General features: G+C 50.1%; 1 protein-coding gene across 2 annotated transcripts in view; it reads left to right on the top strand.

The window, feature by feature from the left end:
• The window catches only part of VWC2L (von Willebrand factor C domain containing 2 like), a 45,867-nt gene extending 32,834 nt beyond the window's left edge, over window positions 1-13,033 (top strand). The window contains exon 5 of one of the 2 annotated variants that reach the window (XR_010783969.1): window positions 11,060-11,144. Coding sequence is in view for 1 of the 2 variants with exons in the window: in XM_066554036.1 (XP_066410133.1) it covers window positions 11,060-11,208 (149 nt within the window). In the remaining variant the exon portion in view is untranslated. Of the gene's footprint in view, window positions 1-11,059 lie in introns of both variants that reach the window. The other variant, XM_066554036.1, reaches the window with a different exon arrangement.
• The last annotated feature ends 456 nt before the right edge of the window (window positions 13,034-13,489 follow it).

Here is a 13,489-nt window from a genome sequence, read left to right as displayed (position 1 = left end):
TGCTTGTCTCTTCTGTCCATCAGACCAAGGTGTGCCCATCCTTGCAGTGCTTTGGTCTCCCCATGTGTGTCCTCAAGACCATCCACCTATCCTGCCCCGCCCCTTCCATTCCCTCCTGTTTCCTCAGAGGATGCAGATTTTGGCACAGCAGTGCCATGTCCTGTCTCTCTACCACCAGGCTTAATGGTTGGGGTCAGGGAAGATGTTCTCCTGATTTTCCTTTCCTGTGCCACAGGCAAGTAATTAACTTCCCCACATAAACGAAGAAATGCTATTTCTGCCATTGTGGTTATTCTGTTTCTACAAGTAATCAATCATTTGTATGGATTTGCATAGAAATGGGAGCTTTGCCACTGCAGCCCATCCTAAATTTATAGGGATGAAAACAGGCAGATCCAAAGGCTGATACTGTTAAACACCCCCCAGAAGATTGATCCTTTGACTGGAAGGGGAACCTTTGCTGACTGACTTTTAATTTTTACCATTAAATTCCCCTTTCACATGGGTCTTACCTGCCCATGACCATCATTTCTGTGTCCATCATCGCAGAGGCCAGAAAGCTGGGAATAGTGGTGGAGACTGTGGAGGTCAGGGAGATGGGAATGGTGGTGAAGGCAGCAGGAGATGGGTTCTGCTCAAAGTCAGCAGCAGAAAACCCAACAACTCAAACACAAGCCAAGAGCAGGAAGAAATGGCTGTAACACAACCCCACATTTAAAACCACCATCAGAAAAATCTGTCACCAGGTGAGAAACACAAGTGGGACTGTGCTGGTGCCCTCAAAGCATCACACTCATGCCATGATGGCAGAAAGGCCTGAGGGCATTTTTCCATCAGTTGACCCCATCCCACAGGGATCTGGGCTGCAGTGCTGCTGTTTTCCAGACAGGAGCTGGAGGCTGATGCCATGTGTTCCCCACATGTGGTCCCCACAGCTCAGGAAAGCCCCGCTGTCCTGGCAGGGCCTTTGTGCCAACAGGCACCGATGGCCACTGCAGCATGGCCTGGTGCTGGGCTGGCTTTGCAGCACGCTCCACCTCTAAAGGAACAACTCAGACAAATGTGTAGCAATCCTGGTTCTTCCCTACATTTTTTTGCTCCTATTTGATACAAAATGAGCCCAAAGTTTCCATTTCATTTATGACTGATCTGAAAATCTCCCTTCACCCCATAAAACATTGCACAGCTGTAGTGACCAAGTTAGATTCAATTCTGGCTTTATATTGAGTTGACATGAAGCCAGCTCTCTTCCATACATCATCTGTGATTGCAGTTAAGCATGAAATACTGTTTTAATTCTTACACCAAATGTGGATTTTTTTTTCTGAAGAAAAAAAGACATAAAAATGTTAAAGTGGCCCATAAAAATCATTATATTTTCACACAAAGCGCAACCAAGAGGCGAATAAGTTGGCTAAAATCTCACAAGACCCAGGGAAAAAGTCCTGCTTGTTATTCTTTTGTTGTTAACCTTTGTCTTTGAGTGGAGATCCCTGGGCAGGCTTCCACAGGCCTGGTGCTTTGGCATCAGGGGCTATCTGGGCCCTTATCTCCCTACATCAGGGTGTCCTCCCACGCCTGCAGGGACCAAAAGCTGCAGCTGCCTGTGGGAGCTGCTGCTACTCCCTGACAGTGTCCTGGTGTCCCAGAGCACTGCAGGGTGAGCATGCATCCTTGGATGAGTTTGCTTCTCTGCATCCCACTTCCTGTCTTGGGCAATACTGGCTGCAAGGGCACAGTCCCTGGGCCTGAGCCTGTTCCATGGATGCTCCTGGCACCTGAGCCACTGAGGTGAAGGCAGCACAAACACTACAGCACATTATGCATGCATTTATATATTTTCTTCCTTCACTTAAAACTTTAGTCTCTGGAAGGTCCAACTTTTCCTCCCTTTGGTTGTTGATTTTACGGGTAACAGTGTTAGCTGATGCAGTAGTTTAATGGTAGTTCTATTAATTAATTTCTTTTAAATTAATCTATTTGATACCAGCTCAAAAAAACCCCACCTCACCTTTTAATGTTCGAAGCATTAAAAGAATGAATGTACCTTCAGTGCTGTTTGAATTCATTTTGGGAAGTACCCATTTAGATAAATTTTTGAAAGCCTGCTACTTACCTGAAAGGTTACAATTACCTCAGAATAGCTTTCATTGCCCACAATTACAATCTACCTGTATTTAAAAAAGAAATCTATGCTATTTTCCCAAAACTTTATGCTGTCTACAAAAAGATTTTTAAGAGCTAATCCTGTTTGTTTGCTCAAGTAAATTTGAGCAAAATTAAATAAATACAGATTTCTCCTTTAATAGGTGGTTACTGCTGGCTTTGAGGTGTTACAGTTTCCCTCCTCCAACCCAGAGTGGGCACAGTAATACGTGGTTCAGAAAATCTGCTTTGGATGCACAGTTCATGCCTATGCAATGCTGGGCCTTTTGCCTTTGCAGGTTTTTTACCATTTTTCAGTGCTGATCAAGGTATTTGCAGACACAGATCCTTTTAAAATGAAGAGGAATTTGGTATGTAAATCCCATAGGTGACTTTGAAAATACCAACCTGCATTTTACACTAAAAGGAGGGGGAAAAGCCCTGGATTTACAGATGAGTCTGAAGCACTGGGAGTTGCTCTTGTGCTGTCTGGGAGCTGATCCACGTGCTGGCTCCTCCAGCCAGGTCACTTCAAGGCTGCCCCGTTCAGGTGAATGAGTCAGCAGAGTGAATAAAGGGTCATGAGTTTGATACCTGTTTATTCCCACTGCAGTAATGCCTAACCCTGCTGGCCAGCAGTCCCTAACCCACAGCTGGGTTAGAAACCCAGTCAAATGGGCAGACTGGGGCTGCAGGTTTTGCAGGGAGCTCAAAGTGCACTTGGATATCCTCCGTGCTCTGATTTTGGTGCCCTTGGGGTCAGAAACAGAGGGGCTGGGTGCACAGGACTGGGGGAAATGTCCATATGGGGAGGGAGGCAGATACCATCATCTAAAGCAGTGGGCAGTGTACTGCTTGCATTATTTTCTTTGGTGTGCCCAGATATGAGCTTTGCTCCACCATCTCCACGCCGCCTTCCCAGAGTGAGCTGTGCCAAAGGTCTGACCCAGAGCTCTGCTGCCCCAGCATGGGCATGACCAGAAGGCATCAGACACTGGAAGCTGTGGCTGCTCCATCCCTGGAAGTGTCTAAGGACAGGCTGGATGGGGCTTGGAGCAGCCTGGTCCAGCAGAAGTTACCCCTGCCCATGGCAGAGGGTGGAGGTGGATGAGCTTTAAGGTCCTTTCCTACCCAGACCATTCTGGGATTCTGTGCTCAGTCTTGGCTTGGTTCCCTGTTATCCAGCTCATCCCACAAGCACAGAAGGTGAAGAGTGGGGTGGGGCTCCACCCTTTCCAGCTGCTGCATTTTATCTGTGGAAGGGACAGTGTCCCCGTTTGTCTTGGTGAGGGATGGTGTCCAGCTGTCCGCAGAGCTGGGATCAGTGTGGGCGCCCATGGACGTCACCGCTGCCAAACGGACGGATTTTAAATTGCACCCATAGATCTTCCCTGCACCAAAACAGCCCTGCTCCACTACTTAGTGATGCCTGAAGTTATGTCTCCACATCAAATTAAGTAACTGTGCTATCAATAAGGAGGAGTAATGCCGTGTGTTCCCTTCTGGATGTCTCCCTGTCCCTCATTTGTTTGCTGCTGCTGATTAAGACAGATAAGGAGCCATCAGTATTTCTCTAACTGCAGTGCAAAGGCCTAAATCAGTCTCTGTCACTGGTGCCAGCTCACAATTTAGGGAACTCGAGTGGGGCCCTGCATTCATTAAACTCCAAGGCAGCAGAGACTTGGGATTGTCTGAGCAAAGCTGGATGATGTGACCCTCTCGGTGTGCAGAGAGCCAGGAGGGGATGTGGGGCCTCCAGGAGGTCCCTGTCCCCCTGGGCTGGCTGGGAGCTGCTGCTGTGTTATATTTTCTTTATTGTGTGGCTGCATAGCTGGCAAAAGTCAGTGGAACAGCTCTCATTGACCTGAACTGAGCTTTTCACCTCCCCCTCGCCTTCTTAATGCATTCCTTCTAATGATGGAGGGCTGGCTTGGAGTGAGCAACTTGGATTTAATTTGGACAAACATACTGCAGATATATATATATTTTTTAATGCAGAGATTACATAACTTTTAGGCATCTTCAGGCACCCAGTAATGTGAATTGTGGCTGGAAAAATCTCTCCTGTAAATAGGCAGTACTTGCAAAGGGCTGTTAATATTGACTTCTGAGCAGTGAAAATGCAGGAAGGATGGAAAAGAGCTGCAGATCAGCTTCAGAGGAGAGGAATTCTTTGGGGCAGTGGTGCACACGACTGAAAGCTCCTGGACATCTAGGAAGCACCACCAGATGACTCCAGGAGCTGTTAGCCAGAGCCAGCTCTCCCTGGGTGGCTGGACAGGGTGGCAGGGGAAGAGTGAACTTTCCATCCTGGGGTCACCTCAAGGAAGAGACACTTGTTACCAGAGATGGGAGCCACAGAGTGACAGGACAAGGGGGAATGGGGTTAAACTGACAGAGGCCAGGACTTTCTTTCGGTATTTTAAAATGTCAACAGCAAGCCAAAAAAGGGGAACAGAGCAATTCCTGAGCTTTCAAATGGCAGGGGGTTGGAAGGGTGCTGGAGCCACCAGTGGCCCACTGGAGGGAGGGAGGTTTAATTTGTGGCACTCAGGCTGGCATGGGTTGGTAGATTCAGTTCTTAGTGCCTCCTGCAAATGGAGCAGCATACAGATTTTATTGAGGGGGCAGCTGATGCATTGATGCAGTCTGTGCATCACAGGAGAGCTCACTGCTGCCTGAGAGTGTGAGCAGGCTGAGAAGCAGCTTCCAGACCTGATGGGGATGGGGACACTGACCTGAAGCAGTCCCATCTGCAGCCCTGCAGGAGTCTCTGTGGAGGTTGGCTGGTTGGGTGATGATGGACTTGGAGTCCAGGGGGTTCTTTTCTCCTGGTGTTTGTACTGGGAGGAGCTGTGTCCTCTGCAGCCTGGAGGACATGGCCATCACCTGCAGGAGCAGGGAGCAGGCAGAGCCACAGCACAGTGCTGTCCCTCCTGCCACCACTGAGGAGGGGCAGACGTGGGTCAGAGCCAGGGGTTCCTGGGGTGAGAACTCACTGCCCCACATCCTGGGATCATGGCAGCCCCATTCCCAACGCACCCTCAGGCTTCAGCCATGCTCTGAGCCAGATCTCCAGCTCTGGCCTCCTTCTAACACAAGAAAGTCAAGGGTTGTTTTCTTTGGGTGGGGTTCTCAGCTGCCCCTGCAGAGTGTCACCAAATTTAATTTTCAGCAGGGCAGAGCTCAGCATCACCAGCTGATTTCTTTATGTCTCACTCCTGCTTCTCCTGCTGCCTCCTCCTTTCCCCAGGGAGAGGGGGACTGGCACTCTCCATAACAGAGTGAAAACAGGACTTCTTCCCTCCCCAACTCCTTAATTAAAGCCACAAATTGAGCTCTTTTCTTGCAATCTGATCACATAAATAGCATTGCCAGAGCTAAATGAACACTTGAAAAGATCCTGCAGGATCAGCAGAGAGGAGCAGTGTTCACCTCCAGAAATGGCAGCCATCATTAAAAACAAGATGATGTTCCTTCCCTTCTGAGCACAGAGTTCAGCCCAGACATGGAAAAGGCCCCAAGATGCAGGCACAGGCAATTTCTTGCCTCTGTGACAGAGCCTGGGGATTCTGCTGTGTTTTTCCTCTTTCTGTTAGAGATCCATGAGCATCCTTGTGTGGATTCCAAGTGTCATCCTCACTTGGTCCCTGTTTTGCAAGGGGTTGTTTCAGCACCAGACACCACTGCTGGAGACTGCATGGCTTGTGATGTGGGATGGTCATGGTGAAGGCTGGGAGAGGCCTGTTTTGTGGAGACATGCAGAGGAACATCTGCCTTCCCACTGGGAGGACACTTGGCCATGCTCAGTAGAAACACCTCCCCCAGGCAGAACACACTGCCAGCAGCAAAGCCCCATGCCCAGTTGTGTTCATGGTTGAGCTCAAAAAGCAAAATCATTAAGCCTCATTCTGCTGAGTGAGCGTCCAGGGGGATGTTCCAGGATGTATCCATTCCTAAACACTGTCAGGAAACACCACAGTTTTGCACTTACCCCTTGCAGCTTCACTTGTGGGGCACACCACTTGGGAGCCTGAGGGATGGCTGCTGAATTGAGCTGCTGTTTAGCAGCTGTCTTAACTGGGCAGATAAGCATAGCCATCAGCACCTCTCTCTCCTTGATGGAATCCATTGACTGAATCAGCTGCATTCTCCTGGAGTCAGCTTTAATATTTCCTAAAGGGATGGGGAGGCTCTCAAAGTGGCAGGAGACATGTTTTACTGAGGGGAAGCTTCTGCTCTTGCTGGAATCGGAGGTTGCACAATGAGAAGTTCTGGTGGAGATTGTGAGCTTTGTCTGGGGCAAGATGCTATTCAGGGCACATCTGAATATCACAGTTGGCCTGAAGTGATCCGTGCTTGCTGTTTGATTAACATTTGATTTCCTTTTATTGCTTCTCTGCACACACAAAGCTAAATTCAGAGCTGCTGAGAGCCACGGGCAGAGCTGCTGAGTTCAGTAAAACCCATCTGAGGAGTCCCAGGGAGCTGGGGGGACCCTGCTGATCTGCACTGAGTGGCTCCAAGGCATCAGCTCATGGTGTTGGAGAGAGCCTGAACCCTGAATCCCCTCTGGAACAGGGAGTGGAGCAGGGTCATCACCCAAGTACCTGATCTTCAGCAGATGGTTGCAGAATTTTCCATCATTCCCCCCAAACCACAAACCAAATACGATTTTCTTTTACATCTCTCCCATCAAACCAGCATCTGAATGTCCCTAATACATCTCCATAAAAATCTTCACAGCTGTTCTAGCAAACAGCCTGGAGTGCTGCTGGCTTTTATGAGTATTAACTATGTTAAGCAAAGCAAATCTCACTATTACACTGTCTGTGGGAGCAGCAAACTTCTCCCATCAGTCTCCCTGAGCAAGGAAAAGGGTGATTAGTGTCCTGTTATCATCACAGTCGTGGTTTAAGATGCTTTTATTGAGAGCAGGACAAGAGCCCTTGCCCAAAGCAGCTTCTTGTTCCTGCTGCTATTATCCTAAGTAACCTGATGTGCTTGACATGTCATCAAATATTTCTGAGCAGTGTCCTCCTTTGAATGATAATTAAAAAAACCCATGCTGCTGTTCTGTGTCATTCCTTGGGGGTTTGTTTTGGCATTGATTTGGCAGATCTTGGTCTCATCCAGTTCCTTCAAGCAGTCACAGTGGGAAAAGCTCAGGCCAGTGCTCAGCAGTGCTGGGTTGGGGCTATGAGCTTTTGAAATGTTGGGAGGGAAAAATATTAGAGAATTTTAAACAGTCTGTTGAGCTCTACTGCACAGGGAAAAAAGAAAACAAACAGGACTTGATTTCTTGCTGTGGGCTCTGGCTGTGGCTTTAAGGGCTGCAGCCCCTCCAGGGCACACGGGACAGCCTTGCAGATCCCCAGGTGCTGGAGGTTATCTCCACCAGTAGCTGCCAGCTCTGTAAATCTCAAAGTTTCTGGAAAATTCCCCGGTGACGTATGCCCCTGCCAAGCAGCATTTTCTGTGCCATGGCACATTTGCACCTGAATTCCAGCAGTGCAGGCTCCCTCTCTGAGTGCCTCATCCTCACACCTTCACCGCGGGTGCAATGCTCGCTGCATCCCAGTTTGGACAAACAGGATCCAGTTTTCCATGGGAAGGTGGGAGAAGTTTAAATGGGGGAGAAAAGAAAAGCAGAGGGGGAGAGGCTGGCTGGTAGTGATTGTGCTGGAAAACTGGATTTCAGGCAGTGGGAATTTAAGTTGAATTATCACACATGCAGTGTGGAAATTTTGCCTTCTGTTAGAAATCCATGTTGCTGTAGGGATGTGGGATAGCAGTGGGAGAGGGAGAATGCAGTAAAGCTCTGTCCAGCTCACTGTGGTGAGCAAAAGAAACCATTTCACTCAGGCAATGCAGAAGGGGCTATTTTGAGAGTGCTGGGAAAGAAAAGGCCCAGAGCAGTGGCAGTGCTGGCCCAAATTAAAGTACTAAAGTCTGTCTGGAGTGAGGCAGAACGTCCCACAGGAGGACAGATGTCAGCAGAGCCCTGGGTCATGTTTTCCTCCATTTTGCTAAAAGCCAAGAAGAAAGAAAACAAACCAAATTGCTGTGATTTTTCCCTCAGTTCAGCCTCTGGCTGCAGCTCCAGGGATGCTCAGTGCTGCTGAAGTGGGGGCTGCTTTGGCAGTCCCTGGGATTTACCCACCAGAGCTGTCCTTTTCCCCCTGTGCCCTACCCAGCCCCTTTGGGATGGGGGCAGTATCCCAAGGATCTTCTGTTAGACACAGAGATGTTTGCCACGTCCTTCCTGGCTCAACAGAGATCAGAGGGGCAGATCATTAGTGTTTAATTACAGAGGGGCAGATCATTAGTGTTTCATTACAGAGGGGCAGATCATTAGTGTTTCATTACAGATTTGCAGAGCTGCCCCATGTCCCTGGCTGGGAGAGGGATGTTGCTGTGCTGCTGTCCCCAGAGTAAGGGATCCCTCTCCAGTGGGGACCTCAGAGGTGCAGGTCCCCCTCATCCATCTCCTCTTTTCTTCAGTGTCTGCTTTCTGCTCCTCCCTGTCCTTGGGCATTAATGAATGGTATTTATTAATTATTTTATTTCTGTATGAGCTGCTGCAGAAGCTCAGGAGGGAGAGGAGACCTGGGGCTGCTGGGAGGATGAAGAGCAGCCAAAGAATGGACAGATAAGCAGGATGAAGGAAAAATAACCTTTTCCCAGTTGGCTGCACCCCATCAGCCAGTCCTAATGCCATCACCCTTGGCTGACCATGATCCCTGTACCACTGAGGTGCCAAAGTCCCATGAGAGAGGTGTTGGGCCCCCAAAGCCTGTCTGGGAGGCAAGGCTGACTCACCTGTGAGTGAGCAAACCCTGCTGGCTCCCTCAGTGCCAGCCTCCCATCTGCTCCCAGCCCCCAGAACGGGCTGGCAGCGCTGGAAATCCAGACAAAGCTGTGTCTGGGGACATGTGTGAGTGTGGAGGCAGCACTGGCCTCTCAAATGAGTTGCTTAGCAGGCAGGGCAACAAGAGGGAAGATGATCTTCCCCTTTCCTTGCCACCCTAATCTCCAGAGGAAGCTGTTTTGTTTCCATTACAATGAAAAGGAGGGGTTTTTCAGTGGGAGTGCAGAGCAGGCCATGTTTGAAGGGGCTCTAATGAAGGCAGGAGGCTGTTGAAACACAAGTAACACTCAGGCACCCTGAATTGTCTGGTTAAGCCCAGCCCTGCCAGACTCATGGACCCTCAACAAAGGGTCCTGAGGAGCACCTTCCTGACCCAGGGCACTCATAAACAGCTCTCTGGCACCCTGGCACTGGGCTGGCTACAGCCTCATAAGGGACCCCATTTCCCTTTCCCAGCCTTAAGCCCAAGTCTTAAGGAACAACTTGCCTGTAATTCCATGTCTGTACACACTCTCACCTTTGGAATGCACCTCATGCACTGGAGGCATGGATTAAAACTGGTGGCCAGTCAGGGGGTGACATTTCAGAGCAGCACTCGAGCCACAAAACACTTTTCAAATGTGTTTATGCTCCTCCCATGCCACCAGTGTGACTGCCTTGAATTTTTTGTGTGGCTCTGACATTAATTCCTGGCACTAAGCAGTGGAGGAGTAAGAGGGGAAGAGGAGAGATCTTGCAGAGGGAGAGATGGGCAGTGGATATTTGTGGGGCTTTTATGAGGAGGAGGAAAGGGCATTAAGATTCCTTCCAACCCAGCCATTCTGTGACTGGGAAATAAGATCCTTGCTGACTTGCTGCTCAGCTTTGATATTGTATAATAAGGAATAAAAAAAAAAATATCCAAAGCAATAATAAGCAGATTAAAGGAATTACCCTTGAGGAGAATAACCAAGATTTTATCAGAAAGCTAATCTGAGAGGTGATGCAAGAAATAATTTTTGGTTAATAGCTCCAAGCTGGTGGAGGTCCTTGGGGTTACCTGGTGTTGGAGCATGGCTGCCAATGGCCCTAGGGGATGGACTGGCTCTCGTCCCTGCAGCCTTTCCAGACTGGGGCAGTGAAGGCTGGGCTGTGTCCTCATGCTTGTCCATCCTGCAGCCAAAATTTAAGGAGAAAGAGGTACTAAATTAGTGGTAAGCCAAGTAGAAAAAGCTGACTGCCAATGCCATTTGTTCTAGGGGCTGGGTGCAGAAACAGAGAGGAAAGTTTCAAGGCCTTTAGCTTCCCTTTTAGTGCCTGAGTGCAACCAAAAAATGAGAAGGGATTGCTGTGGGTCCAGGGCTGAGCACTGAGCAAGGTGGGAGCACTGCTGCAGATATCAGCAGTGCTGGTGGCATGGCCAGAGCACAGCAAGGGGCTGGCACTGGCTCCCTGCCTGTCCCAGGCTTGGGGCAGAGCACTGCTCCATCCAAACACAGAGAATTTATCCTGTTAACCCCATGGATCCCTGCCTGTCCCAGGCTTGGGGCAGAGCACTGCTCCATCCAAACACAGAGTATTTATCCTGTTAACCCCATGGATCCCTGCCTGTCCCAGGCTTGGGGCAGAGCACTGCTCCATCCAAACACAGAGAATTTATCCTGTTAACCCCATGGATCCCTGCCTGTCCCAGGCCTAGGGCAGAGCACTGCTCCATCCAAACACAGAGTATTTATCCTGTTAACCCCATGGATCCCTGCCTGTCCCAGGCCTAGGGCAGAGCACTGCTCCATCCAAACACAGAGTATTTATCCTATTAACCCCTTGGGTCCCTGCCTGTCCCAGGCCTAGGGCAGAGCGCTGCTCCATCCAAACACAGAGAATTTATCCTGTTAACCCCATGGATCCCTGCCTGTCCCAGGCCTAGGGCAGAGCACTGCTCCATCCAAACACAGAGTATTTATCCTATTAACCCCTTGGGTCCCTGCCTGTCCCAGGCCTAGGGCAGAGCGCTGCTCCATCCAAACACAGAGTATTTATCCTGTTCCCCGTGTGTTTCCACAGGTCCCAACTGCTTTGCAGGCACCACCATCATTCCTGCAGGCATCGAGGTGAAGGTGGACGACTGCAACATCTGCCACTGCCACAACGGGGACTGGTGGAAGCCAGCACAGTGCTCCAAGCGCGAGTGCCAGGGCAAGCAGGCTCTGTAGCAGCCCCTGGCCAGCAGCCCGCTCACAGTGATGGTGATGATGGTGATGATGAAGGAACGGCCTCGATGCTGCCCACGTGTCCGGCCTCCTGCCAGCCCTGTGTGGGTGGCACGTGAGCAGAGCTCGGTCCCTGTGGGGCAGGGTGTCCCCGTGCCCCTGCAGCTCCTGTCCTGCTGTACACACTCTGTTCCTGCTCTGCTGTGGGAGTCACTGGAGCTGGCAGGGCAGGACAGCAGGAAAACGGCCCATGCACCTTCCTGGCCTGGAGACGCCCGAGGCACCGATGGAGTCACTGCTCTCACTTTCTGCAGTGTGGATCCTGGGGTTTTTCACAGTTATTTAATTGAAGGCTTTTTGCTATTGTGATTTATTTTTTTTTAAGTCTCTTCCTAAGCTGGGATCATCGGGACAATACAGCTACGAGTGGAGCAATAGGTGGAGCATTTGGATTGTGTCTGTAAGTGCAGGTGGCACTAAGGACAGGAGGGTGGTAGAAATTACAAGGGATGGGGGGGTTAAAAAAATCCCAACTGGAATGTAACCTGCAGCAGGACTGAGGTAGATGCACAGGTATAGACTGGACAGCCATGACACAAAGCTGTATCTGTGTTACACTTTCTCCACTGAGTGGGGACAATAAAGTTGAAGACACCTACACAGTCAATGTGACCTTGATGGGAGCAGAGCCCACAGCAGCTGCACGGGCAGGCTGGGGGAGCCATCCAGGTGCTCCATGAAAGCAACATCGTACCTGGCTCGTTTGTGTGTGATGCCTGGCTGGGGCATCAGTGGTGGAGTAGAGGGAAGAGGGCCCAGTCTGTCCCCGGTTCCTGGCCTGAGCACTTGCTCACCTGCCTTGTCCCATCCCCAGGCTGCTCTCACCAGAGCCAAGGGCAGAGTTTCATTGCCTTCAGTGACAGCAGGTGACAATTAAAACATGGGATCACCCCGCTCTGGAGGTTTCCAGGAATGTCCCATGGCTGTGGCAGCACTAAACGGGCTCAGCTGGCAGGTGAGACCCTTTCCTGCAGTGGGAGGGAGCTGCCCTGGCTCTCCCTGGGAGCATCCACACAGCTGGGGACAAAGCCATGGAGCAGCAGGGCTGGGCTCCTGTGAGGGCTGTCCCTCGAAAGCAGCTGCTTTCTGTGCCTGCCTGCCTGCCAGGAGCAGAGTCCCCAGCAGCCAAGGGTCCCCACAGGCTCCCCAGCACTGGTACCTCCTCCTTTCTCAGGCTGCAGCTCCCAGGTGATACTGTGAAAGAAAAGCCACCAACGTCACCTCCCTGCCTGCCTGGCCAGGCGAGCACAGGGGCCTTTCCCATCTCTGTCCATGCTTGGTTCCCTGCTTTTTGCTCAGTGCCATCCATGGGGGTGGTGCTGCTCCTTTTGTTCACAGTTCAGGCTCCAGTCCAGCAGCTGCTCTCAGTGATGGCAGCAAATCCTCCCCACAGCCTCCTCACCGAAGCAGATCAGCACATCAGGTTCAGTTGATACACACTAATGCCTTTATACTTTCATTTCTTCCCCATTTTGGTGTTTTCCTGGAGGGCAGGGGTGGGAGGAGCTCTTAGCACAGTAGTGCTGTCCTGTGGCTGAGCACTGGCTCCCTGCAGGCCAAGCTGGTACCATTCCAGACATCATCACCACCACATCTCTTTGTAAGCTGTTGCCTGTCAATGACTATCCAGTCTCAAAACTTACAAACAATAGTGTGCCTGAAACTAGTGAGAAAAAAAAATCTGTACAAATGGGAGGGAGGGGTCCTAGAAACAATATTTGATGTGTAAAAGACTATATTATTAAAAAATTATTTTGTTAAATATAAAGTGTGTGAACCAGCAAAAAACCCCCAGAATTATATATTCGTGGTGTATTTTACTCTGCTGCTCATCAGCCCCTCAAGCTCCCAATTCCCCATCTCACTCCTTGCTCCAGTTCCTGCCTCTTCACAATATTGGTGAGTGCAGCTGGGGTGGGAAGAGCAGGTGGGGAGCCTGGAAGCAGCCATGGCTGGGATGGGTTGCTCAGGGAGTGTCTCAGCAGTAACCCACTAAACCAGTTTTGCTTTGCCAAACCAGGATTCCCATTTGTGGAGCTGCCATGGACCAACACAGATCCCCAGCTCTCACTTCAACCTCTATCTGCTTTTTTATTACTTTTACTGCCATTTTATATTTGATGCCATTTCCGGAACATGGAAATTTGCTTTCAGTTCACAAACTCCTTTTGGTACCTCCAGATGCATCATTATTTACACTGATTAGTAGTTACTCTAATTAATT

The sequence above is a fragment of the Molothrus aeneus genome, chromosome 7 (assembly GCF_037042795.1).
Source record: "Molothrus aeneus isolate 106 chromosome 7, BPBGC_Maene_1.0, whole genome shotgun sequence".
Taxonomy (NCBI): Eukaryota; Metazoa; Chordata; class Aves; order Passeriformes; family Icteridae; genus Molothrus; species Molothrus aeneus.
The sequence above is the reverse complement of the archived record's forward strand: the minus strand, read 5'-3'. Positions and strand labels throughout refer to the sequence as shown.